The 26866-nt window shown below is 44.8% G+C and overlaps 4 protein-coding genes across 7 annotated transcripts; 2 read left to right on the forward strand and 2 right to left on the reverse strand.

Annotated features, from left to right (window-relative positions):
* The first annotated feature begins 7997 nt into the window (after nucleotides 1–7997).
* Nucleotides 7998–13717, forward strand: LOC117849625 (T-complex protein 1 subunit zeta 1). The gene is made up of 15 exons (XM_034731240.2): nucleotides 7998–8285; nucleotides 8809–8872; nucleotides 9064–9199; nucleotides 9880–10031; nucleotides 10121–10168; nucleotides 10261–10353; nucleotides 10694–10800; nucleotides 11186–11300; nucleotides 11381–11467; nucleotides 12011–12215; nucleotides 12299–12393; nucleotides 12816–12884; nucleotides 12998–13105; nucleotides 13205–13323; nucleotides 13434–13717. Exons 1-15 carry the CDS (start codon nucleotides 8152–8154, stop codon nucleotides 13507–13509), a joined length of 1608 nt encoding a protein of 535 aa, XP_034587131.1. The 5' UTR covers nucleotides 7998–8151; the 3' UTR covers nucleotides 13510–13717.
* A 154-nt stretch (nucleotides 13718–13871) lies between these two features.
* LOC117849627 (probable calcium-binding protein CML22) lies at nucleotides 13872–16230 on the forward strand. 4 transcript variants are annotated; one of them, XM_034731245.2, is made up of 5 exons: nucleotides 13872–14647; nucleotides 14863–15093; nucleotides 15165–15364; nucleotides 15463–15637; nucleotides 15711–16230. In XM_034731245.2, exons 1-5 carry the CDS (start codon nucleotides 14581–14583, stop codon nucleotides 15824–15826), a joined length of 789 nt encoding a protein of 262 aa, XP_034587136.1. In that variant the 5' UTR covers nucleotides 13872–14580; the 3' UTR covers nucleotides 15827–16230. The 4 variants fall into 4 exon arrangements, with proteins under 4 accessions (XP_034587136.1, XP_034587135.1, XP_034587132.1 ...); XM_034731244.2 differs by having other exon boundaries at nucleotides 14816–15093; nucleotides 15463–16230; XM_034731241.2 differs by having other exon boundaries at nucleotides 15463–16230.
* Nucleotides 16231–17450: 1220 nt separating this feature from the next.
* On the reverse strand, nucleotides 17451–20891 carry LOC117849756 (uncharacterized). The gene is made up of 9 exons (XM_072292261.1): nucleotides 20684–20891; nucleotides 20282–20407; nucleotides 20035–20207; nucleotides 19298–19379; nucleotides 18544–18725; nucleotides 18317–18438; nucleotides 17819–17959; nucleotides 17631–17715; nucleotides 17451–17525 (listed from the first exon to the last, which is right to left on the reverse strand). Exons 1-9 carry the CDS (start codon nucleotides 20889–20891, stop codon nucleotides 17451–17453), a joined length of 1194 nt encoding a protein of 397 aa, XP_072148362.1.
* A 345-nt stretch (nucleotides 20892–21236) lies between these two features.
* LOC117849755 (uncharacterized) lies at nucleotides 21237–26695 on the reverse strand. Its single transcript, XM_034731423.2, has 14 exons — nucleotides 26537–26695; nucleotides 25550–25594; nucleotides 25345–25436; nucleotides 24427–25249; nucleotides 24250–24317; nucleotides 24035–24117; nucleotides 23773–23872; nucleotides 23491–23576; nucleotides 23307–23389; nucleotides 23069–23205; nucleotides 22867–22977; nucleotides 22474–22767; nucleotides 22264–22386; nucleotides 21237–21850 (listed from the first exon to the last, which is right to left on the reverse strand). Exons 2-14 carry the CDS (start codon nucleotides 25554–25556, stop codon nucleotides 21461–21463), a joined length of 2397 nt encoding a protein of 798 aa, XP_034587314.1. The 5' UTR covers nucleotides 25557–25594; nucleotides 26537–26695; the 3' UTR covers nucleotides 21237–21460.
* Between the last annotated feature and the right edge of the window lie 171 nt (nucleotides 26696–26866).

Consider the following 26866-nt stretch of genomic DNA (forward strand, 5'->3'; position numbering starts at 1 on the left):
CACCGCGGTGCCGAGCCAAGAACACTGCGCGGGGCCGTGGGCAATGGCGACGCCAACATCGGTAGTGGCGGAGGGGGCGGCGAGCGAGTCGGAGCTGGTGTCAATCCCGGCGACGCTGCACGGGCTCTCGATGCTGGAGAGTGCGACGACCCCGACTAGCGGCGGTGGCAGCGGGCGGAGCAAGAGCACCGTCGGGACGCCCGGGCGGCGGGTGGTGGAGGGCCTATGCGGCTACCTAGAGGACGTAGGCTACCTCACCCGCCTCGACGCTCAACGCCGACCTCGGGTTCCAAACGCTCCTCCTCCCACTCACGTTCCTGGCACTCGGATGGACGGCGTTGATGTGGGTCGAGTGCGTCCGCTCGTTTGGGGCGGATGCATTCGACCCGCATCTAGGAGGAATATTCCCTCCTGGGTCCGACCCAACCCAGATACATTTTCAACCAAACAGGGATCGAACCCGTTCCAACCCAGTTCGACCCCAAACCAAACAAACCCACGTCAACGTGGATTGGAACGGGTTCGACCCACGTCGTCCCGCGTTTGGTTCAAAAAGATGTGGGTTGGATCCAAACCACATGGGAATATTCCCCTCATATCTGGGTCGAGATGGTCTGCCCAAATTGAGCGGACCATCTCAACCCACTTCAACGCCGTCTTGCTCCATCCGAGCGCGGGCGAGGGAGGCGAGCACGGTTGCGCAAGAACAAGTGCCCAGGAGGAGCTCCACCACCCCCGGCCGAGCTTGAGCCACTGGCCGGGCAAGCTCGATCTCCATCGTCGCCGGTTGGGCAAGCTCGAGCCCCGTCATGGGAGAGGGAGGGAGGGGGCGGCCGGCGGCGCGAGGAGATGGAGGGGGTGACGGCCGGCGTGGGAGAGGGAGGAGCGGGAGCCGACGTGGGAAGGGAGGGAGGGGTCGGCTACTGGCACGGAAGAAGGAGGAGCAGCCGGCGCGCCAGAGGGAGCAGGCCGTCGGCGTGGGGAGTCAGGCGCCGGGGGAGCGGAGCCAGCGGTGTGGGGAGCCAAGTGCCGGGAGGACCTGGGGGAGAAGATGGAGTAAAAAATAAAGAGGATGACACGTGGGATCCGCAGCTGATAGGTGGGACCTACTACTAACGGTGTTAAAATGTTTTTCATCCTATCCCTCTCAAACCCTCCAACCAAACAAAAGACTGGGTCCAACCTATCCCTCTTCATCCCTCTCATCCAAGCATGACATGTGTCGACTCCAACTCACAAAAGGGATCGGCTCCAACCCAACCTGGCTCGTCCCAGAACCAAACACATGCTAGGTAAAAGAAGAAAGTAGTTGGTAAATCTCGTCATCCATAAAGAGGTTTATGGAGCAAGCGAGTGAGTTAGTGTTTAACTGTTACACAATGGTAAAATCAAATAATAGCTGCTAGATGGCGAATGGAAGACATCTATAATCTGTTCTTCTAGTTCGGATATAACGTAGAAATAGTGAAACACGCCTTTAGAATGAGAAAACGTCTTCTTCAGAAATGATCTGCGTCTTCAGAGTTCAAGTTCTTTTAGTTTGCGTGGATGGTTGTTTAGTTAGGACCTCCACTGATGGTGCAGGTGACCGCGGAGTGTCGAGGAAGGCATATGATATGACGCTCCTGTTCTTGTGCTGCAACCCCTGCTCCCTGCTAGTCCAGCCTGCACAAGGACACCCTGCACAACGTTCAGGATCAGTCGATCAGACTCATTTCATTCTTCAGCCAGCGGAGCTGCAGTTACCAGAAGACAAGAGCACCCCCGAAGAAACTTCAGAAGGTGCCAGTGGAGATCGACTTGCCGGACAATCTGAAGCGGCGCTGTTCTGCTGCTCACCGTGGCGGATGCATTGCAGCTTGCAGGCTTGCAGCGGGTCTAGCTAGCTAAGCGGTGCCGCGGTGCCGCCTGCCGAGGGCGTATTGGAAAGTCTGAAATACGCCATGAGGAAGAGGAAGTAAATTAAAGCCACGTAGGGGACGTCTGCCGCCGGCTGTGTGGCGGTGCTCCGGCAAGGCGGCGCATGAAGAAGAGGAGGGATTTTACCCTGACGCGGGATCAACTCTCCGATAGTTGGTACGTGAGCCGGTGGACGCCACCACGGCTGTACCTGTGACCTGCGAGTGGACGGAGGCTCGTGCGGGACTGCGGGTGGGGATGGAAGAAGTCTCTGATTCTGATTTGGATCGTGATTAATAATCGCGATCCAAATATTTACATATAGACTCCAATATATTTTTTAAATAATCCCTAATTTGAATCGCGATGGCAATCCAGTTTTGCAGATAGACCCCTTGTTCGGATGGGCTCCTCCTTCCTCCCGCCCGCCCGAGGTGCCCTGCCCGCCGCCGCTGCCGTTCATCCCCACCCTCCGTCCGACCGTCCCTGCCGCCGGAATCACCAGGCCCCATACCGCCTACCAATCTCGGGAAGAACACGCGGAGCCGGAGGCCGCAACCATCAACGTTTCCACTTTCTGCTCCCGCAACTACCGGACACCGGAGTCCGGAGGCTCGCGTGTCCGGGCCGCGCGCGCTTGCGCAAGCACTGGCTGGGCATGGCGGCCATGGTTCGCACCTCGCGTTCGTCTTCCCCCGGAACGCGCGCAGCTATGAACGCAAGGGCAGTGGCAGGTGCGGTAGCGGCGTGCGATTGTCTGCAATTGCAGGACGTACGCAGATTAGCATGTTCTCCAGTTCTTCAGATTCAGATTTCACCGCCAGTTTTTTCCCGACGAAATCTTCTTGCCACTGATTATCTGCAACTGCAGGATGCTAACGCGCATGTTCTTCTTCAGTGCTTGAGATTTCACCGAAAGCGTTTGTAAGATGAAGCCATCCGCCCATCCCGTTTCCATCGATCTCTTGAGGCTGTCAGCATGCACGTGCGCTGTGCCCATATCAGTTTCAGCTTCCTATATTGTGATATGCTATTCTGCTTCATAACAGCTTCAGTTCCTAGTTCCTACTTCCTACTGAATAAATACGGGGCAAAATGCAAGGCCATTTCAGAATGTGTCAAGCCTGAAAGTTGTGTTTGATCTCATGGGTGAAGCGAATTAAGATCAGCAATTGGCACTAAGAGATATGACTTCTAGTAGCAACAGGAAATATGGGTTCTATGATATGATATCATAGCTTAGCTGATCCAACTTCTTCTCGCAGTACATATACATCGACAGGATGCTTGCCTAAATATTGACATTTATCATCCGTTACCTGTCTTGTTCCTGACACCAGAGTACTAAGTACACCCATGCATGGAACACTGAATCGAGGCGCCCCCTTGTTCAAGAACAGGAGAGCGAGAGGGCATTTTGATACCCTCCCTGGGGCCTTGGCTCATTTTTGTTTTAGGGCATTTCTTAAAAGGTCAAATTTGTTAGGCTCAGTGTGCTAATATTTAAAAAATATGGCCTCTCAAATTATGAAAATAAATGGCTTTAAACCAACTACAATCGAAAAAAGATTCAGGTGAGATGTGCTTTATTACATGTTTTGCAGGTCAAATATATAAACTTTTAAGCTGAGCAATCTTCTTATGGGAAGATGAGACTTTATTTGCAACGCACATGAGCATTCTCAACCCAGACAATAAAAACTATAGGCTCAATACATCATCATTCAAGTATTCCGAAAAAATACATCATCATTCATCAGTGATCCCAAAACAGTTCCTATGAACACCCAGCCCTGACCTCTGACTCTGAGGCTCTGATTCTCTGAACATGTACTCACAGGCCAGAAAGCCACAATGCTTTTCTTTTCTTTCCTTCTTTTTTATATGATGAGTGGCAGAAGCCACAATGTCAAAAGTGAGCCACACATTTCTTCAGTTGGTTCAGAGTTCAGGCCTCATGAGTCATGAACTCATGACCACCACCGATGGAGCACCCAACTGCGAGCGCCAGAAATGCATGACACCCCAGCTCCAGGTTCAGTTCACATACTTCAGAATGAATCAACGCTTGCTTCTTCCAGCGCTTCCAGCAATCCAGCCTGAACAACGTTCGGGTTCAGGCTTCCTTCTTCAGCTAGAAGAGAAGGGCGCTCCTGTAGAAACTTCAGAAGCGACATCCATGGACCATACCAGAGGAAATCGATTTGCTTAGCAATATGACGCGGGTCCGTTGCTTACCGTTGCTAAAGCAGCTTGCGGACTCGTGGTGGGGCTAGCTGACGGCGCGTCGAGACCGGTCAATGAAAGCCGCGACGAGGAAGTACAGGGACGCGAGATCAGCCGGTGTGTGGCGGCGCTCCGGGCGAGACGGACGCCTCCGCGCCGCATGGAGCAGAGGTGGGCTTTTCCTGACGCCCGAGCAAAATCAACACTACGTCCATGAGTGGGGACCGCCGAATCGCCGATGGAACGTCGCCGGCGGGAGCGGGAGAGCTCGCCGGCGTCAGCGTGACCCCGCCAGCTATATATATACTATTACATATACTAAAGGAGCTGACCTTAAAGCATTCTGGTGAATTCTGGCCCCACGTTATACTAAGGGGGTGTTTGGGAGCACTCCACTCCAGAAAAACCAGCTCTACTCCACCAGCTCCACATTTTCCTAGCTCCACTCCACCAACTCCAAAAAAATATGGAGCTGCTGCACGTGTTTGGCTGATGGCAGTGCTCCAGCTCCAAAAACATGAGCACTTGTTGTGAATGGTCTATTTTACCCTTTGTGAACGGACCCACATGTCATACTCTTCTATTTTCTCCTCTCTTCTTCCTCTCTCTCCTCTCCTCTCCTCTTCTCAGTTCCAGGACACAGAATGCGCTCCAGTAGGTAAATCTGAGCAAGAACAGCGTTTCACTGTGCTGTAAGAGAGAAAAGGGGAAAAAATGGTAGCACAGTTTAGCACTAATACTGCACGGAGCATTACTAAAATCCGGGCTTCCATTTACAAAGATAGTTCAGAAGCAACGATCAGTAACTTAACGAACTCTTTTTTTTATTAGCGGTAGCATCACGCGCAGCTGCCCACAAAAATGAGTGAAGGAACTGCCATAATCATCACGGGTTGACTGTAAGTTCATGGATGCTTTTTACCCGAAAGCATCCTGCTACCACAGTGTTGAAGACTGTAAGTTCACGGGCGGCGCGCCGGGCGGGCGGCGGCGGCCGGGCGGGCGGCGCGGCAGCGGCACGGTGGAACGAGTGCGACGGGAGCCTTTTTTTTGTTTCCCGAACCGGTACCATGTGTAACGAGTGGCAATGGTGGGTAAATACCCACCAACTCCACGAGGAGGTCTGTAGATGGAGTTTTTGGAGCACCTCTTGAGGTACTCCACAAAAAACGTGGATCTACCCCCTGCTCCACCTTTTTCTTGGAGCCGGAGTTGCTGGAGCTAGACGCGTTTGGCTGCGAGTTTTTTGAAGTTGGTGGAGTGGAGCAATTTTTTGTGGAGTGAAGTGCTCCCAAACACCCCCTAAGTGGGTGTTTAGATACTCTCTGCAAAACTTTACCACCTATCACATCGGATATTTGATACTAATTAGGAGTATTAAATATAGTCTAATTACAAAACTAATTGCATAGGTGGAGTCTAATTTGCGAGATGAATCTATCTATGATTTGACAATGTGCTACAGTAACCATTTCAAACTCAGGGTTATTTTCTATATAATTGGATCGCAAATTTTGCAGATAGACTCAGATCGGCTTCTTCTCCTCGGCCGGCCGTCCGGACGGCCCGCCGCAGCTTCCGTCATCCCCCACCCTCCGTCCCGGCTGCAATCAAGGCCACATCGTCCCACTGAACACCCGGAAGTCGGAACCATCAAGATCTCCGGTCTTCTTCTCCCGCAACTAATGAACGCAGATGCGCGCCATTCGTCTTGTCAGCTTGTTCGGGCCGCAACTTTAGTCAGCTAAATTTTAGACGATGGATCTAAACATGGCCTATGTCAAAGGAGGAATTTCTATGACCTAAACTGTGGTAAAGTTAGGGGATGTTTGGATCCATGGACTAATTTTTAGTTCGAATCACATCGGATGTTTAGATACTGATTAGAAGGGCTAACCGTGAACTGATTATAAAACTAATTGTATAAACCATGGCTAATTTGCGAGATGAATCTATTAAGCCTAATTAATCCATGATTAGCACATATTTACTGAATCAACACATGGTCAGATCATGGAGGCTTAATATATTCGTCTCGTGAATTAGTCTTCATTTATACAATTATTTTTGTAATTAATATATATTTAATACTTCTAATTAGTATCTAAATATTCGATGCGACATGACTAAACTGTAGTCCAGGGAACCCAAAGGACCTTAATCTTGTGAACCACTCTCATGGTGCTAATGTTCTTTCCCCTGCTCTGTCTGGAATGATGGCGAGAATCTGCACGGGTTCCTACAAGAAGACTTTTTCGTGTAATTTTGGTGTTGATTTGAAGAGGCTGCTTTTGGGAGTGTATGCACTCCGTTTGATGCTGTAATGTGCTTCTTCTTTTTTTTAGCACTGATATATCATTTAAGTAGGAGAAGAAATAGAGTCTGATACATAGGTTTTTTTATTATATAAATAAAATTAAACTCATGAGCTCAAAGCAACTAGGACGCGATAACATTAAAACTAAACTATTCCCGGCGAGCCGCATGCTTGCCCGCGCAGCTCCATTTCCTGCTTAATGAACACCGCCACCTGGGTGGCGATGCCGCTCTACCTTCAAATATTCTTCGATTCCTCCCCTACCAGATATTCCACACCGTCATAATGTGCCGCTATGCAGAGCGACGATGAGAGAGCGAGGCTCATTGGTCCTGGACCTGTTAATCCGGCAAAACTCTGTCATGGTTACTAATGCACATGGTGGCTCGGGTTGGGTACATATAATTCTAAAAAATATTCTTTCCCTCTTATAGTCTCAAAAAAGAATGAATCGTTCTCTCCTCGTAACACTGATCATACAATCAAATACTTCACACCAAGAGGTCTCGAACTTTATATTTCTTATATACTCCCTCCGTTTCAAATTATTTCTTATATACTTTCTTCGTTCCAAATTGTAGGTCGTTTTAGCTTTTTAGGTGCATAATTTTTCCTATACACCTAAATATAGTGTGTATCTAAATGTATACAAACATCTATGAACCTAGAAAACTCGGAACGAACTGCAATTTGGAAAGTTTGTCTTTTCTATGAATTTTTTTAATGAGGAGTGAATATGGAGGAAGAAAGACTCAAATGCGATTGTACCTTACCCAAACCCATATGCCTTCTTCACTCGGCAGCACGGCACAAGCAGATTTGTTGGTTAGTCACATTCATGCTAGAGACTGGAAACATACTAGATATTTCTTCACACCACCATGGTTATGCCGCCTCGCTAATCGTCAACCTCTTATTGCCCCACCACTACAAGTCTGTTTGGTAGAGCTCTATCTGATTTTGATTCTCATGGGAGCTGATTATCTAAGAGAAGAAGTTATTCTGTAGCTGAAAGTGATTCTCTTTGATTACTTAGCATAAACTTTTAAAATTAGGATGAAGAATCACTTCACATAATCAGGAGAAGCTACTTTTTTCCAGCTCCCCTCCTCTTAGTTCATTTTAGAGAATCACCTCACAGAATCAGCAGATAATCACCTTTCTTTTTCTTTTGATAGACTTCTGCTGGAATTAGTAGAAAATTAGCTATGGAATCTCTGCCAAACGCATCACCGACCCAAAACCTAGATTCTTGATGTACCCGTGGATTTGATCGTATGCATATCAGCATGTGCGATTATTCATCGTAGCTAATGTAGCAATGTGACGCTATCTGCTCTAAAAAGACGTGATGCATTTTTTGGAGGAAAACAGAAAATGAGACGCACTCACAAATGAGGTTGAGGGGCTCCATGGGCTGAGGCCCACTTGTTCGTGCAACCGGCCTCTCCCACCCACAACAGAGAGCACGGCCCATCGCAGCCCGTGGGCTTCCGCCGCCATCAAGCGCCGTCTCGACCTCTCCCGAACAACAAACTCCCAGTGCCCCACACTGCATTCGCCCAACAAAACCCTACTGCTCCCGCTCCGCTTCCCTCCCCTCCCCCCCACGCCTCGCGCCCTCGCGCTTCCTTCCCCACACCTCCCCGCCGCCGCCGCCGCCGGCGAGATCTCCGGGGGGAGCGAGCGAGCGAGGCAAGGCATCAGTCATGTCGCTCCGCGTGCTGAACCCCAACGCCGAGGTGCTCAACAAGTCGGCGGCGCTACACATGAACATCAACGCCGCCAAGGGCCTCATGGATGTGCTCAAGACCAACCTCGGCCCCAACGGCACCATCAAGATGTAAAACTCCCGCTCCCTCCTCTCCCCTCTCCCGCCGCCACCGCCGCTCGCCAGATCACGCGCGGGCGGTTGCTAGATTCGCGGGAGCATATGGTTTCTTCTCTGCTATAGTCTGATCCTTCATTTTCGTGCGGTGGAATGGGTCTAGGTTTAGAGATGCACCTGATCACTTGTAGATTTGAGACGTGTCCCTTTGTTTTTTGCTGCTCGGTCGGTGGTCCCCCCTCGATCTACTCCATAGATTTGAAATAGGGTGCGGGAATTTTCTTCTTGGATCTCCTTTTAGTAATACATTTGTTTATCAGTAAGAGAATGGCTTGGTGTTGGTGGTAGTTATTCAGATTTAGAGCGCAAATGTGTTCTAATTTTGGTAATGCTTCAGGGGGTTCTGATTTGATATGCTGCCATTGATAATTAGCTAGTGGTTCGGGCATATTGAACTATTGTTCTACAAGGTGCTTTTTCATCAACTGTATTTGGTTGCTGTATCTGAATTTAATTTGCTGTTGTTTGTACTGCTCAGGCTTGTTGGTGGATCTGGTGACATCAAGCTGACCAAGGACGGGAATACCCTCTTGAGGGAAATGGTACAGCTTTACCTTCCATAAAAAACAATGTTTTGACATCTTGATGCTCTATGTAATCTGGTGGTGTTTTTTTTTGACGTTTTGTGTTATTTATTTACAGCAAATTCAGAACTTGAACATTCTTTTGACATCTTGATGATCTATGCACTCTGGTCTTGTGTTTTTTGACGTTTTGTGTTATTTATTTACAGCAAATTCAGAACCCTACTGCCATCATGATTGCGAGGACGGCCACGGCACAGGATGATACCAGTGGTGACGGCACGACCTCTACCGTGCTTTTCATTGGGGAGCTAATGAAGCAGTCTGAGCGGTGCATCGATGAAGGTCTGGTTATTTTGTTTTAGAACACATGTACTACTTCTCTGGTTTGGTACACTGATATAATTTTGAGCTTTAAGAAGCCTGTTTGTTGTCTTTGAGATGTCCTATTGGCATTTAGGGATCAATGGACAACCGTATTTGGTGATCTTGCCCCTACGTTGATTTTCTTTAGTTACAGTTTACACTTCTGTCAGATATAGCTGCAATTCGGTAGTACAAGTTTAGGTTTGATGTCAGCTTTTCTGGATAATGTTAATCCAGGCTGTGGTTGGAATTCCTGAATTGACACATTTTTTATTGAATCAAGGCTAAAAATGCGTGCGCAGCATAGGTATGCATCTTCATTTCATCACATGTAAAAGAAAGCTCCTATGAGGGTGAAGTACTAGTTAATGGCTTAGGGATACCACATTATCTACATATTTCATGTGATTATGCATTGCCCACCATTAATAATTTGTTTTATCTTATTAGAACTCAGTACATGCAGTCAAAATCTTATTAGAAATTCTTGTGCAGCTCATTGTGTTTTACTTGCTGTGCATTTACCGGGCTTACAAATTAGCCAAAAAGTTCCCACAAGCCCTATTCGCAGGAAAGACGCCCTTATAGGATGAAGCTGTATCTTTTTGTGCTAATTATCTATTTTCTAATGGTACAGTAACCAATTGATATTCTTGTAGGTACTCATCCAAGATTTTTGGTTGATGGCTTTGATGTTGCTAAGCGAGCAACACTTGAGTTTCTCGAGAAATTCAAGACACTAGTTGTTATTGGTGATGAACCTGACAGAGATACCTTGAAAATGATCGCAAGAACAACTCTTAGGACAAAGGTATTACATTCATTCATCTGTCACAGCATAAGAAACTTACCTGGGTACCACTTCCCCTTCAAGTTTTACATGGAGTTTCTATATTGCAGTTGTACGAAGGATTGGCTGATCAGTTGACGGATATTGTTGTGAATGCAGTACGTTTGTCTCTTGTAGATATTCTATGGAAACTTTTCTGCATCTCTTCATTTTTAAGCATATTTGAATTGTTTGTGTAACTCTGTTATAGGTTCTATGCATTCGCAAACCAGAGGAGCCCATCGATCTTTTTATGGTCGAAATAATGCACATGCGTCACAAATTTGATGTTGACACCCGCCTGGTACGAATTTCAGTTTTCATTACTATATATGGCATTGCGCTGAATTTCATAGTACCGTTTATAAAATGGATTCACCAATCTTGTTTAGACATCAGCTTGTGAACTCAGCTCCCTGCTTATTCATTTTCTAGTTAATATATCAACATGCATATAAATCTGGATTAACATATGGTAATACTCCCTCCGTTCTTAAATATATGACGTTTAGGACAAGCAAATTAGTTCATTTTTTAACTAACTAGCTTGTCCTAAACGTCATATATTTAAGGACGGAGGTAGTATAAGTTTATATCTGGATGGGATGTCAAATATTTAACTTTCTGCTTTGATATTCTTGCAGGTTGAGGGTCTGGTTCTGGACCATGGTTCCCGGCACCCGGACATGAAGCGCAGGGCAGAGAACTGTTACATCTTGACCTGCAATGTTTCATTAGAATATGAGAAAAGGTGCATACCAGTAATAATGTGTTATTTTTGATATTTCGTTTCAGTGCGGCTTGTTTATTCTGAAATTTGCTGCACCAAAAATATGAGAAGGGTGTGCAGAGAAATTTTTTTTGTGTGATCTGTATAGCTGTCCATATATTATGTATCATGAAGACCACTGGCTATGCTTTTGTTGGAATGAACCATTAAATCTGTACTTAAGTGTTAATGCTGTTTTGTATGATCGGTTATGTGAAGTTTTAATGCTTTACTTTAAACTTCAGCTCTCAGTTTCTTTTATGCCGTGAGCCAAATCAATAAGTTGGCTTACAAGCTGCTTAGAAATAGTTTTTGTTTTTCATGCACTGATGAAGGCAACTGCTTGACTGACATGTTTATTTTTCAGCGAAATCAACGCGGGATTTTTCTACTCAAACGCAGACCAAAGAGAGAAGATGGTTGCTGCAGAGAGACGCCAAGTTGATGAACGTGTCAAGCGGATCATTGAGTTGAAAAACAAGGTAATTTGTTTTGTAACCAGAGCTCAACTTTTCAATATACTAGTATAGGGTTTCATTCTTCATGTTTTCTTGGCATGTAGGTTTGTGCTGGAGGCGACAAAAACTTCGTGGTCATCAATCAGAAGGGCATTGACCCTCCATCCCTGGATCTCCTGGCTCGAGCAGGGGTAATCTATTCTGACTTTTTTCATGGTGGTTCCAAGATCCAAATATTTATCTTCAACCTCGAATAGTTCTAGGTTTTCAGTTAATAATATGGATCTCATGAAGTTAACAGTTGAATTAGGTGTTGGCTGGTTAAATTGTGCTGTTAATTGTGCTGGCAAACAATTGAAAAATCAACAAATGTCCATGTATTAATGTGAGGTTATCGCTTGATAGTGACCTGGCAATTATTCTCTCCTGTACCAAGATTTGATGTTTTAGGTTGCATGCAATCTAATTATTTTAAACTTTGATTTCAGTCTCCACATACTATGTGGCAGGGCAATATAAAATGTTGCAAGATATTCATCTTATAATTTTTCTATCCTAACAAATATATTGCAAGACATTGATGGGTTAAACATTTTGGAGACCGTTTTCCACAATGTAACTTATTGTTACTTGAGAGTAAACTCTTTGCATGGAAAGCTTGTTAATAGCATGATCTATGCTGTTAAATCCATTTTATTGTTTGGGGCATCCTTGACATGATTTTGCATGTACAGATTATCGCTCTTCGAAGAGCAAAGAGGAGGAATATGGAGAGGCTTGTGCTAGCATGTGGAGGTGAAGCTGTCAATTCAGTTGATGACTTGACTGAAGATTGTCTTGGCTGGGCTGGTCTTGTCTATGAGCATGTTCTTGGAGAAGAAAAGTACACATTTGTGGAGAATGTAAAAAACCCTCTCTCTTGTACTATACTGATTAAAGGTTAGTTTATTGTTGAGAAACAGTATTGCCTTTTCTGATACCCTTATTTAGCTGTGCACTGAATGTAAATTTAACATATCCAGGACCTAATGACCATACCATCGCACAAATCAAGGATGCTGTCCGTGATGGTCTAAGATCTGTTAAGAATACAGTTGAGGATGAAGCAGTTGTGCTGGTAAGATTTGTGTTTTTCTCCATTGTGAAGGATAGGAGGCATTAGTTAAACATATCTGGGTTTGGTTTTATGTATTCTCCATTGTTGACTCTGAAAAAAATCAATTGCTAATTCTGGGTGTTATTGATAACTCAATACCCTTGTGCAAATGATGAGTTTGATTAAATTTGCAACCTGTGTGGTGTTCACTCCACAATTTTCCGGTGCACTTGCCTTGATTTACACATCCTGTTTACTATCGTGGGCAACCTGTATTGTTTCTTGTTTGATTCCCTCTGTTCTTAAATATGACACCATTGACTTTTTTCCATCAGTCCTGAGGTATAAGTATTTGTTTTGGATTCAATTGAGCACTCAGACCCTGGCTTCTGTAAAAGACAACTGTTTATCTTATCATTTTCATCACTTTTGTGCAAGTGTAGGGTGCTGGTGCTTTTGAGGTTGCTGCAAAGAAACATCTTCTTGACAATGTGAAGAAGACCGTCAAAGGAGTAAGTGCACTAAACCAACGATATGCTTTACAATTACTGCTGCAACATGAACTGCTGGGTTTTTTCCCAAGGAAAAAATGAACTGCTGGCTAATATCGTAATCTTGGCAACAGCGAGCACAACTTGGGGTGGAAGCGTTTGCGGAAGCTCTTCTTGTTATACCCAAGACCTTAGCAGAAAACTCTGGTCTAGATACCCAAGATGTCATTGTTTCCCTCCAGGTATGTGAACATATACTTTTATGTTGCCCCTATTTCTGTTAGACTTTTTCTAAGTTTTGAAGTCAGGAAGTTCTTGACTGTTTTTGTTATTTTTTTAAGAACGAGCACGACCGTGGATTGGTCGTGGGACTGAACCATCACTCAGGGGAACCAATTGATCCCCAAATGGAAGGCATCTTCGATAATTACTCTGTAAAGCGTCAAATCATAAACTCCGGGTATGTGATGCAGCTATCAGTTTTTGTGGCTATATGTTTTTATAGCCTATGCTGTCTAAACATCCTTAATGTTTTAGCAGCTAGCTAATGATTTCCCCCCTTTGCTGTAGACCCATCATTGCGTCTCAGTTGCTGCTGGTGGATGAAGTTATCAGGGCAGGCCGCAACATGAGGAAACCGACTTAGATACTGTCACCGCCTAGCTGAGATCATGAGATGTCATGGGTTTTGTTTGGCTATTGTACTCCCCCCGTTTTTTTTGTTTTTGTGCTTAGTCGTGACCTGAGTGATAGATACATTTGGGGCTCCAGTTAATCGCCCCTTTTCACGTAGCAGGTTGCACTTGTATTCTCTGTGACAAGTGTTATTTTTTCTGTTTTCTTCCGTTCCTCAATCTTGGGATTACCGCGTGCTTATATTTCAACTTGGGATGTCATTGAGGCCTGCTGCACGGGAGAATTGTATGATTCGTTTTTTCTACTTGTATAGGCCGGTGGTAGGAATTTTTGAAGGTGGTTGTATCTCAATCATACGCTGATATTGCTAGCTTAGATGAACTTCATTTCATTATCACTCAGTTTTGTCGGTGTTACTGGACGGAGCCAATTGTTTACCATAAACTAGTGACCGAAAACGTGGCGCCTGGCTCAGCTTATCCGCAGGCAGCAACTCTACTCCCTACTGGAGGGTAAGTTAAAAAAAACGAGAGGGTAAGTTAAAAAAAAGCACTCCGGGAGGTCCTCTACTTCACTTCCTAGAAGCCTCTTAATTCTTTCCTTCATTCTGTGGAGGTCTCTAGGGAGTCCTCTGTCCTTGGGGATTATTATTGGAGTTGGAGACACTCCACCTTCTATTTTAGGGAGACCTCTAAATTCCCTCCTCCACCTTTCATTCCTGGGGTTTCTAGGATCCTCTATCCTTTGGGCTATTGTTGGAGTTAGAGACACTTTTACGATGTTAACAAAATGGAAAGGACAGAGAACCCACTTGATATTTGAGGCTGTCGCTGGAGTTCTCTAATGGAAAGGATATATTCTCTCCGGAAAGATGAGAGCAACTGACGTTTCTTCAGAATTACTCCAGGTGGTTACGGAAGGAAGGTTGAAAAGGCATTCGAGTATCCAACCAAGAGGCAACTGCAGGAGGAGCTATCACGTCCAGGCTGTTGAGTGTTGAGCCATGGCATCAGATTCTGCCTCGCCTCCTGCCGGCGCTGCAGTCTGATAGAGATTGCTCACACGCGGCTTCGTTCATATCATGGCGATTCGCACGCAAACTCTTCAGCAGGCGGCGGAAACGCTTTCCATCCCTTCTTCTCTCTCAGGTGACACAATTTCTATTTTTCCTTGGTAAATGTGAAAATTATATATGTTTCCCGCGGTCAAAGTTGAAAAGAATAGCCACTCTCTGTTCACCTATGGTCTCTGGGATCTAGTCATTTTCCACACAAAGGCGTGAATGCTATGCAGTTCGTTTCTAGTATGTTGTGTAGGCAACACAAGGTCACAAAGGCTTGCGCTTCCTCCTTCCGTTGAGTAGGTCAGCTGAATCGGCGGCCAGTTGCAGCGATGGGGATAGTGGCTTCCATGTGCATGGAACCCATCAAGCGCCGGCGAGTGGAGAAGGACCTCGACGACAAGGTGGCGGCGGCGCTCCGGGAGCGGGCCAGGTCCCGGCAGCGGACGTTCCGGTCGGTGAACAGCATCACCATGCGCCTGCCCCGCTTCAAGGACGGCCTCCGGGACATCAAGGACGTCTTCGACCAGTACGGTAATTGACGCCCCTCTTCTGAGCACGCCTGCATTTTTGCAACGCGGAGGTCTCAAGAGCTTGCGTTGCAGACGAGAACTCCGACGGCACTATCGACAACGAGGAGCTGCGGCGCTGCCTGGGCAAGCTCCAGGTCCAGATGTCCGACGAGGAGGCCGACGACGTGCACCGCTACTGCGACATCGACCGCCGGAACGGCATCCAGTTCCAGGAGTTCGTCGTCCTCCTCTGCCTCATGTACCTGCTCTTCGGCCCCGATGTCACGCGACGCGTACGTGCTCTTCCTTCTTGTTCCTTTTTCTCTACAATTTCCATGGCGATCGATGAGGACTAGCTCATCGTGCGTCCTCAATGGTGGAAGGTCTTCAGGTCTCCGAGTTCGAGTCGGCGAAGCTCAACTACGTCTTCGACGAGCTCATCGACGCTTTCCTCTTCTTCGACAAGGACGGCGACGGCAAGATGAAGAGGAAAGACGTCACCCAGAGGATGAACGAGGAGTCGCACCAGGAGAGGACACCCAGCCACATCACGGCGCAGCTATTCAGTACCACTCTCTACTCCAGCTGCCATTCATTTCATCCCTCTCTCTCTCTGCTTGCGTTTATTTTAATTTGCAGAGGAGATGGACATCGACAGGAACGGGAAGGTGAACCTCAAGGAGTTCCTCTACTCCATAATCAGATGGGCAGGCCACGAGACCGAAGACGACGCAAGCAACGAGGGCTCTCCCTAGCGTGTCTTCCTTTTCGCCTCCGTTTTAACCGATGACCATCCAATTGCAAGTCCAGCTAGGTTCAAAACCAAAGGGTGACTTGTGGTGGTGTTATCCTTTCCAGATCGGATGGTTCATGTACTGTTATATGCAATAAATACAAAAACACTCGGATTTTGGAGAAATTCATGTGTGGAAGAGAGAAGAACCACCCGAATAGGCTCTTAAAGTAAATACGTTAGCAGCAGTGCAAAGAGCCTAACCATGACTTAAATCAGGGGTTTATAGGATTCGATGACAAATGTTTGATTAAGAGAGCCCTATCTTTTCCAAGGGAAGAAAAAGCCACATTCATGCATCGTTAGCACTACACAAAAGTGCAAGTCCTTCAAGGAGACGACTAAACAAACTTCATTTCTCACCAAGTTGGTCACCACCTGTTTGAAGATGCATGTGAGTGGAAATATTATCACTTCTCAACCAAGGGATTGTCATGCGAGTCAAAATTTACAATCAATGCATATAAAAAGATAAATCTGTTCCCAGAGTAAAAAAGATTATCAGAGGAGTCAACTGGCGTACATAAAAGACAGGCAAAGCACTACAAAGATGCGTTGGAACAGACACGCTTAATGTGGGGAAATTAACTTGCCTGGACCAGCTTTGTCAAATTGAGGTAGAAAGGTCTCTTGCAGAAATAGGGTATTTACCTAAACAGTAAACTATATGTTAGAATCAGGTAGAAACTTCTTGCAGAAATAGGGTATTCACCTAAACAGTAAACTATTTGCTAGACGAATAATCTATGTCAATGTTATCCTATAAGCATTTTCTTTCTCAATTGTATATCCCAATCATAGAATTGAAGACGAACTATGTTTCCTCTCAGAAAAACTGGACCTTACCATGATCTGCATAGATTTGAACTAGAATCGCTAAGAACTCAACGAGTCCTATATAACAATTGAACTTCACTTGACTGCGCAAGAGTGCTAGGTTTTATCATGTCTATAACTCTGAACTTTGATTTTTAGAAACGAAACCACATGCTGGAGCGTCAGCCCCACCCAAAAGAAAACGCTAACTAAAATGCTTTGACAGATATTGGACTAGATGTTTCTTCTTCTTCTTTTCTTTACTGGGCTAGAGATTGGTCTAGAGTTGAAAGGAGATGTATAGCTATTGCGATGATTTCCGCATCATGAGACAGTTTTGCCATTAACTGTATTCTGCCAGAGACGCGTTTCGTGGTGTTGAATACAGCAAGCTACAAATATAAATTTAAATAGAATACTTAGTGCGGCTGATAAACATCTGGAACAAGATTATTTCAATGTCAAAGACATACAACAACCACAGAGCTTGTTACAAGCAAATTGGTGTACGATGGAGATGAAAGCCTGAGCCACTAACAAAGATATAAAAGTGAAAAAGTAACAGTAATCCAAATAATAGTTAAAAGGAGATTGATAGCCTAGGTCAGCGTTCAGGTATATGTATTACTGATTTCTACGTGCTCCTATCAAATTACTCCCTCCGATCACAAAAATGCAAGTTATTTACGACATTGACATTGTCGACACGGTGAGATCTTGACTAGAAGTTTCTAAAAGAATATGATATCTAAAAGGACTTACCACTACCATTACATCCACGTCAGAATCACAGCCAATTCCTTTTCCAAATGGTCCCTGCATATATCCAGCAACATATGCTCCAACTAAAAACAGCGACCAAATATGTCATCATCATAAAGTATGCATGAAACAGGACTTATTTTCATAACATTTATAGAGAACATAATTAATCTATAATGCACACATGCCTGAACTGCAGTAGCAATGCATTCTCCGTTCACAGCTTGAATAATATCACCCATCCTAACACCAAGTTTCTCAGCATTAGATCCTCCTGACACCCACGCTTCAATGGAAATAAATAACTCCTTATGCATAACAATAAAAAATAAATATTTAAAAAAAATGAGAAAATGGTTCTACTTATGGATGGACAATCAATACCTCTACGATGATAAGACCAGCATCAACACGATACTTCTGAGATATCTTCTCTTTACTGACAAGGTTTAGACATTTGATGCCAAGACACTTCATCCCAAGATGGATCCGAGGGACACAACTATACCAAATAATTATTTATTAGATTCCAAAGTAGGCAAATGACAGCAAACATTTTCAACCAAGTAGTCAAAAGTTACAAACAGACGTGTGTATACCAAACAAAACCAGATAATTCGATCTTGAATATAAGCCTACAAAGTTCAAAGTGTCTTTTGATTTAACCCCTCCGCCCAACCCAAGGAAAAAAAAACCTATAAAAACTTGTTCATATGAGCTCCTACAGGGTTTTAGAGCTTGTTCGGTCAACATGGTGCTGACAAAACACAGTTTCATCCTAACTAGCCTTTTACAAACCATGAACTAACAAAAGGCTTATATTCAAAGAGGGCTGAGCAATATTATAGAAAATAGAAATAAAACAGAAACATACCTGAATGTCCTCCAAAGATGCAAGCACTTGAGAATGGTTGAAGAAGGTATGAAATCTATGGAACTATGTACCATTCCAATAACATCTCCTTCCAAGTCTATGACTGCCCCTCCAAAACCACACTACAATATTTGTGTTGTTAATATTAGAAAACAGCATGTGTAGGCATGCAAATCAAAATAAAAAGAAATCAAATAATTTAATCTCAAAGCAGAAATGAATTGTACCGGAAATATACCACCATCGTAGTACATGTAATGGTGACGCTGACACGAGCCTGCACCTTTGTTCAGCACTTTGCCATCCCCTATCTGCAAATCCAACTTATCTCTTCCAAGTAGAAAAATATCGTCAGCAAACATCACTTCCTTTCTAAAACGAGGTAACCTTTTTGGTGGATCGATAGGTACTGATCAGAGCAAAACAATATTGCTTGTCTAAATACACCAATTTACCCGTCACCTAAGTATCATCCATATGCAATAACTGAACATGGACCTAAACAAAAGTTGGAAAATACATGATGTTATCTTTCTGATTTTTTTTAGATTAAGGAACATTGTCCGGCCTCGATCATCCTTAATTGGATGTCTACAGCCACCAACTTACAACCTGGACACAAAACAAGCAGCTCTCAGGCTGCTCCTGAAACTACTAGAGCCAAAATACAGTTTAGATAAGACTAAACAAGGTAGGATCGAACTAAAACAGACCAAGCTCCTAGGTCTATAGTCTGGTTCCAAAACGGAGTTCAGACAAGACTAAACAAGATCTGTGATACTTCTTAGGATCGAACTAAAACAGACCAAGGTCCCAGATCTAGAGACAGCTTCCAGGTAAACTGAAGAAAGACCCACGCCATCAGCACATAAACCTTTCAAGATCTGCCCTGACGCCAGACAGCCTAAGACATCAATCTTCTCCTAAAGTTCCATCCATATTTATGGAAGAAATCCAAAGCAGTAATTTCAAGTCTGCTACAGTTCTTCTTCAAATCAATTTTCTCTTCCTCCTTAGATAGCATCGCCCATGCCCTTGCCCAATAAGTCCCTCTGAACATTACCTGCAAAAAGGAGTTAGTGGTATTTCCTTTGAACATCACATCATTTCTATTCAACCAAATAGCCCAGCATAGTGCAACAGCTCCTACAATCATCTGGTTTCTATATTTCCAGGGATAATCTCTAGCCCAAGAACCCAGCATATTAGGACCACTAACAGGCGGTTGAATTCCAAATGAAAAGAAAACTGTATTCCAAATGCATCTTGCTAAATGGCAATCAAAGAATAGGTGTTGCACCGTTTCTTCATCGTTGCAAAAACAACACTTGGTACTACCTTGCCATCTTCTCTTTGCAAGATTGTCCTTAGTTAGGATCACTCCCTTCTTCAAATACCATAAGAAGAAGGGAGTGATCCTAACTAAGGACAATCTTGCAAAGAGAAGATGGCATAAAGTACCTTTATAGAAATGCACAACATAATCAATTAAATTTACAACTAAAGCATCTAGAGAAGGAGAGGGAGTTATCATATTTTAGCTATCTACACCATCAGAGATATCAAGGAATGGTACAGAAGTAAAAATGTGCATAGAACCTTTAACGGACAATCTGCCACTCCCACTTTGGGTTGAATTTTCTTATTATTCGATATGGCGCATCAAACTATGCTTAAAATTAACACATATAAATTGCTCTCTTAAAAGAAGATACTACTTTCTTTATTTCGAAAAAACTTACCTCAGCATTTGGAGCATATTCTTCTCCGCCTAACCACTCATCCACATGTTGATGCCTTGAGCAAATTAGATCCGCAGTCGTTAAAATGGTTCCAGTGCCCTCACTCCACTCCATCAAAATTCCCGAGCATTGTTTTAGTAACACACCATCTGCATACGCCGTGTGTTAGGAAATGACAACAAACTCTGTATATAGTGCAACTAAATACAAGAATCCCATGTACCGATATATGCAGAGAGCCCCAAAACGAACTTTGAGGCTGTAAGGATTGTATCTGCTGCACTTTCTTGAATTGGATTTGAATCAAAATAAGTCTCATCGTCCAATGTCGGAAGCTTGGGTAGTTGAGCTACACATACATGCACAAGAAAAGAAAAAAACAAAGTGAAAAAAAGGATGATGTTTATCTAAACACCAGTTGTTGTTCTTTGGTCCTAGACAGTACACAGAGGAAACGGTGGACTGAAATTAGAACCTATTTTCTTGGAGTATTTTTGTTCCGCCTTTTCGTAGGCTTCGGATAACACTGGGTCCGGGGAAAGGGATGGTTCGCTGAGTTCCTCTCCGTTGGAATCATACTCCACCATGTACGGCCGGCAGATGGGAGAGTTGGGTATAAAGGCACCTGCAGCAGCAACTGACTCCGTCACGGCCTCCACCTCTTCCTTTCCGGCGGCCGCTTCCCCTGCAGCCGCCGGTGTGGGCGGCATGCCACGAGGGTGTTGTGGAGAGGAGAGACGTCGCCTCTTGCTGGCCGCTGTGGCAGACGAAGCTTCCGCCGCCGTCGCCTCCTCCTCCTCTGCGGGGGTTGTCCAAGCTCTGGCGGCCGCCATTGCGGGGACAGGGGGCTCGCCGTCCATGTGGGTGGCAAGTGGGATCTCAAGCGCGATCACTCCGATCCTCTGCCTCCGAGTGTATCACGCCGCCGTTCCGGACGTATCGGCTGGGATTGGGTTTAAAGCCGCGCGCATTGTAAACGCAATGCATTCAAACAGGACGATCGACAACGAGGAGCCTTCATGCACGCCACATTTTCCTGGCCTCTCCCTAATGTTTTCCTTTTTAACCAGCGACAGATTTCCAGTTCGGTTATATATGTTATGTAATGCAAGGAGCAATTTTGGCGGCATTTCAATTTTTTTTTAACGCGCAATGCAAATGGTTTGAGCAACAACGCATTATTGCAACTCGATCCGAAGTTGTTAGGACCGGATGGAACTTCATGTAAAACTTCGGGATAGCATTTTCTCTAATTCCTAGTATGGGTACAGGGAGGACTTTATCCTTTCTTTCTCCGAAAGAACAAAGCGAAAAATGAAAACAAGGGTGTCGAAGATGCAAAAAATGGCAATGGGCTTGGAAGGCACCGACTTTGAAGTTTGAACCCCACTTCCCATGCAACTTACATCAGGACTCCAGCAGCATTGTCAAGTGCCTTCTTTGCAATCTTGAATTTGCTAGCCAAGTCCTTCCCAGAGTCCTCAGCAATCACATGCCGCTTGATGAACAGCACAATGCCATCTCTCAATATCTCGAGCTCTGGAAGACCAGCGATACGGGTGAAGACATTCCACACCAGCGCATCGTCTTTCCGTAGTAAGGTCTCAAACAACATTTGGAAATGGGTGATCCTCTCCGGAGTCATCTCCACTGGGTTTGACAGGTTGACAACCTTCAAAGTTGCGAGGGAGAGGGTGAAATTTGACAACATCTCTGCAACTAGTTTTGCAAGGTTCATGGTTCGGTTTGGCTCCATATTGTCTAGCTCCTTGAAATGATCCCAGATGCAGTACTGCAATAACACCAGAATAAACCAGAGAATGCATAATCAGAAAAAACAAAGCTATGTCACCACCTATGCTGAAAGAAAGCTACAAGAATTAAACACAAAGCCTAGAGGGTTCTATCCAAATCTGCATTTGTCCATATAGGCTACCAGTCTTGCAATGCTAATGTGGTATTCACATCAGTTACCAATATGAAATATTTGAAAAATGCCAAGTTTAGTTCACCAAGGTCTAGGCTTGTCATAGTAGAATGTTTGATTCATCCTACTGCAAAAATGTCTCATCTATAAGATTCTTTATTACGGAAAAGAATGGTCTAAAATATATTAAGGAAAATAAACGTACATAAGCTATTAGAAAGAGTAATTTCTGAGGCATTAACATAGGTAGCAAACATGGTAAAAATATGACAGTATACCTGCAAGCTGAACTTGTGATTTTTCTCATGGCTGCATAGCTTGGAAACAAGGACAGTGTAGTACTTATTGAACATCTTTTCTTGCAGACAACAGTCAACAATGACCCTTATAATTTCTCGATCCTGCATATCAACAAAGGAAAAGGGATAAATAATTAATATTGTGATATACATACAGAACAACTCATCTTCAAAAGCATTAATGCATGCCTGCTTCCCAGAAAGGCCCAGCCTCAAGAGCTTCTCAAAAGCATCTACATAGTCTTCGGCACTCATTATAATACAAAAGATTGCTCTTCGTATGTCCGTGTTCATCCGCTGAGCTGCTGCAAGCTGAAGAAGCTTTTGTGTCTCCGCAACATCCTTGCTTATTACAGCAGCAACATCTTCAATATTACCTGCTGTGGATGGAACATCCCCAGACAACCACCATTGCCCTTTCTTATCAGGGTCCAAAAGCCTACTCCATGTTAGCCCTCGCAAGAGGACATCTTCTGCCTTAAGCTGTCAGTGTGTAGAAAAGGAAAAAAAATAAAGTGTTAACTGCATTGTGAAATCACAATTCATAACTGCAGATGACGGATAAGTTGTTCTGGTACAAACCTTTTGAAGCCACTTTTTTATTCGAGTATGGTTTGAGGAGTGTGAAGGATCATCTTTAGGCCTTTTCTTATTGTTCTTAATGTCACATATGGTATTGAGCATAAATTCCATCTGGGTGGTAAGTTTAAAACCAGTCAGTGAAATTTAAACCTAGCTGGAAAATAATGCTTCTTAAATAGGTGTATTGAGCAAGACAAATTACTCTTTTGCCGTGTCTTTCTGTTTCTCCGTCTTCTCGAACACCAGAGTGCAATTTCAACTGATTCGCAGAGTTCTGAATACCGAGGACAAAATCTTTCATAGCACCTGGATCATCACCCCGCAGCTTCATTCCGCAGCCTGTCCATCCAGATGAAAGCATATTCCCATCTTCACTCAGAAACAGAAAAGGAGGGTATGGCTATACAGGAATTGTTGTAATGGTTGATATAATGTCATACACTGTAGGATGGTCACTACTGTAGAGACATCCAGCTCTGTCAAGCGCTTGCTCAGAGTTGATAGAAGATCATACACGAGATCACTGCAATATCAGACAACAGGATGCATCGGTGAATATTAGGATATTTTATCTTCAAGGGGTTTTACAGAAACACAGTACACTGTTCCATTCAAACCACAGACCTTGAGATGACACCAAATATACACAGATAGCAGAAGAGTAAGGTAAGATTTCTCAGAGATAGACCATCTTCTTTTGAGTACTCATCCTGTCACAACTCACAAGAGAGAGAAAAAGATCAGCTCATCTAACTAAAAGTCTAAAACTCCATTGGTATCATCACATAAGAGAAACTGATTCAAGAATCCTGAAGGTAAGCAGATATACAGAATGCTAATACAGGGGTATTTGAGTAGCCAGAGAACTTAATAGGTCATGCTTATTCATAATCAGAATAGACATACCTCAAACGTCTTAGCAATGGACGCAAGGATCTTGGCGCTGAAGTCAAGACCAACCAAGCAAGACATGCCTGCAACAAAGGCTGCAAAAACAGCAGCATACCTGCTCAAATGGCAAAAGTGTTACTAGGAGTAAACTGTAAACTATATCAAACTCCAACAGGATCCTTAGAACAGCACACGAAAATGGGTTTGTAGAACAAGATATTCATGCTTAATCAGTCTAAACAAAATATATATCTGATTAATAAGGAAGATCCTTAACTGTTCATTGCCACGAGGTCCTCGGGAACAGCTAGCCAAAACTTCATCACCAATTATCTGAGAGCCAACACTTCGTGGAACAGACTGTTGATAGATAAAACAACAAAACCGGGGGGAAAAGAGCCCCACAATTAAGCAATACCCAAAAAAATCTGTAAGACATACAGTAACATACACTTAGAAGAATCAAGAGATTAATTAGTCAAAGGACCATACTCGAAAAAGCGTGGCAATTTCCTGAGTAATAGACTCCACATTTGACTCTGAGAGTCTGTTCAGAAGTCCTGATGCACATCAAACATTAGGTCATACAAGGGAATATACTTGCAAAACCAAAAAAAAAAAGTAAATGTGACGCATCAAGCAAATAAAAGATGGAATTTAGGCTCAAACCTCTTACTCTCCGACGCATCTGAGCAATCTCTTCTGATTCTGAATTGGAAGCAGCACGCAAACTTGGAGGTACATACTTCCCTTTTGATTCTGTGGGTGCAATCACATTAGCCTCTCCATCCTCAGATTCCAGAACTGCCCCATCATTCTCTTCATCCATGTCAACACCCCCGTCATCTGGATCTTCAACCTCCATGTCATCCTTCTTCACCTTCTTCTTCTTCTTTACGTAATCAGGTTCCTCCATCTCCATGCCATCCTTCTTCACCTTCTTCTTTTTCTTTTTCTGTTTCCGTTCATTCTCTTCATCCCCGACATCCAGTTCCTCCGTCTCCATGTCATCCTCCTTCACCTTCTTCTTTTTCTTTTTCCGATCGATCTCTTCATACCCAACATTCAGTTCCTCTGTCTCCATGTCATCCTTTTCGACTTTCTTCTTTTTATTTTTCCCTTTTCTGTCCAGCTTAGTGTCATCTTCCACATTCCAATCATACGCATTTGCTTCATCATCCAACCCGAAGTCGCCACCAAACCCAAGGTCCGCAAAAAGTTCATCCATACCATCATCCGGACCTCCCAACTTTCCTTTCTTCACTTTGAGCTTTTTCGCAAGCCTCCTCTCCATCTCCAGATCCTCCTCCATGCTCACAGCTCCACCCATCTCCATCTCAAGATATTCCTGAAAGTTCGACTTGGGCTTGTGTTTACCCTCTACTTCCCTCTTCCTCTTTTTCTTCACAGCAGCAGGTTCTTTCTTTGGTTTCTTCTCCTCTGCTGGGCTTGGCTCTACTGCTGGCATTGCCAGCTTCTTCTTTTTGCCACCCTAACTCGATAAATTTTGCGCATCAGAATCAAGACAGTAAAGAAGGCCAAAACAAGTCATTTCACACTCTCTTCTCAGAAGCTTAGCAAGCTCACCTGGTGCTGAACCCAAGAGAGAAACCGCAGCTTCTGCTTCTCCGATCTCGCCTCTTTCCGTCTCTCTTTCCGAGATTTCTGCTCAGATTTCCCTGGAATGAGCACCAAGGGAAATCGTCCAATCATCAGTGATAATTCATCACAGAGCATGCTCAAATGCACAGAAAGAGGAATGTGCTATTTGAGACTCAGATAAAAACCTTACCTGCCATGATTACTCCAAGTGCTCCTGACGAGTAATCGATTGGGGCTGCAAATAGGGTAACAAGAGATTAATATTCCCTATCGGATTAATAGATTGGATCAGATATCACAGAAGAAAGAAGAAGACATCATTCTCTCAGGAAAAAGGGTTGCCACGACGGCTGTGTCGGTCAGGCTCCAGCCATTGGCGAGCCAGGATTCTACCAAGACTAGGGCCAAAACCGAAAGGAAATCAAACTACTGATACCGAGTCATGCTCAAGAAAAAGAAAAGTTATGGGCAAGTGGAAATTTGATAACATGCTTGAACTACTGAACAACATATACTAGTTAGATTAGTAATTGATTAAGACAAAATAATGAAGTAATATGAAAGTAGCTAACTGATTATTATTTGGGTCAGTAGAGGCTCCCTAAACCAATGTAATTAGCAGTACAAGTAACCGAGGGTGAGTGGGGATGTGCTGACTGCTTGCGCTGAGGCTGACTGGCTGAGAGCAGCACGTATGATGCTAAATCGGACTACAGGCATCAAATTAAGGGAATCGCACAGAGCAAGCAGCAACTGTAATCGTGAAGGAGTACGAATATAGCAGCAGTACCAGCGAGAGCGGCGCGGGGCGTCGGCGGGGTGCAGGCGCTCAGCAGGGTCACCGGACGGCGGGGGCCCGCATTGGCGCGCAAGACGGCCGCCGGCCGGCACTATTCCAGCGTTAGGGGCTGGGGCGGCGCGGGGTGCCTTGGCGTGCGTTGGGCGGAGAACGGAGTCGAGCCGGGGGTTCCTAGCGCCCAGCAGCGCTGGTAAAGCCTGGGCGGGCGGGTTTGTCTGGCGAGGAGCCGGACCTGAGAGCTGCAAGGCCCTAGGGTTTCGATTTGGCGGCCGATGCGACGGACTCACGATGCAGAAAGGGACGAGAGGCGTGGTGCATGAGAGGAGGGGGAAACCGGCGGTTGCTGTGGCGGCGGAGGGGACGGAGGGGTGTACTAACCTGGTGAACGCTGCCTCTCCGCCGCCGTCGCCTCTTAGGCACGTGCTCGCTAACGCCCCGCTTCCAACCCGGTGACCACGACGCCCCGGCGGCGGCGGCGTGCTCGGTTCGGCTCCTCGCCTAAGCGCAGCCGCCGCTGAGGGAGAACCGGAGAAGGGAGGGGAGAAACTCCTTTGAAGGCACGAGGAGATGGGTTAACTGGGCCACTGGGCTTTTGATCAGAATTGTGGGATAACACCAACAGTAAGGATGCGGGCCTCAAGTACGGGTATCTTGGGCCGTGTTATGCACATTTTACGACCATTTATTACTTGCATGATGAATGATGGT

The sequence above is a fragment of the Setaria viridis genome, chromosome 3 (genome assembly GCF_005286985.2).
Source record: "Setaria viridis chromosome 3, Setaria_viridis_v4.0, whole genome shotgun sequence".
NCBI classification, from domain to species: Eukaryota; Viridiplantae; Streptophyta; class Magnoliopsida; order Poales; family Poaceae; genus Setaria; species Setaria viridis.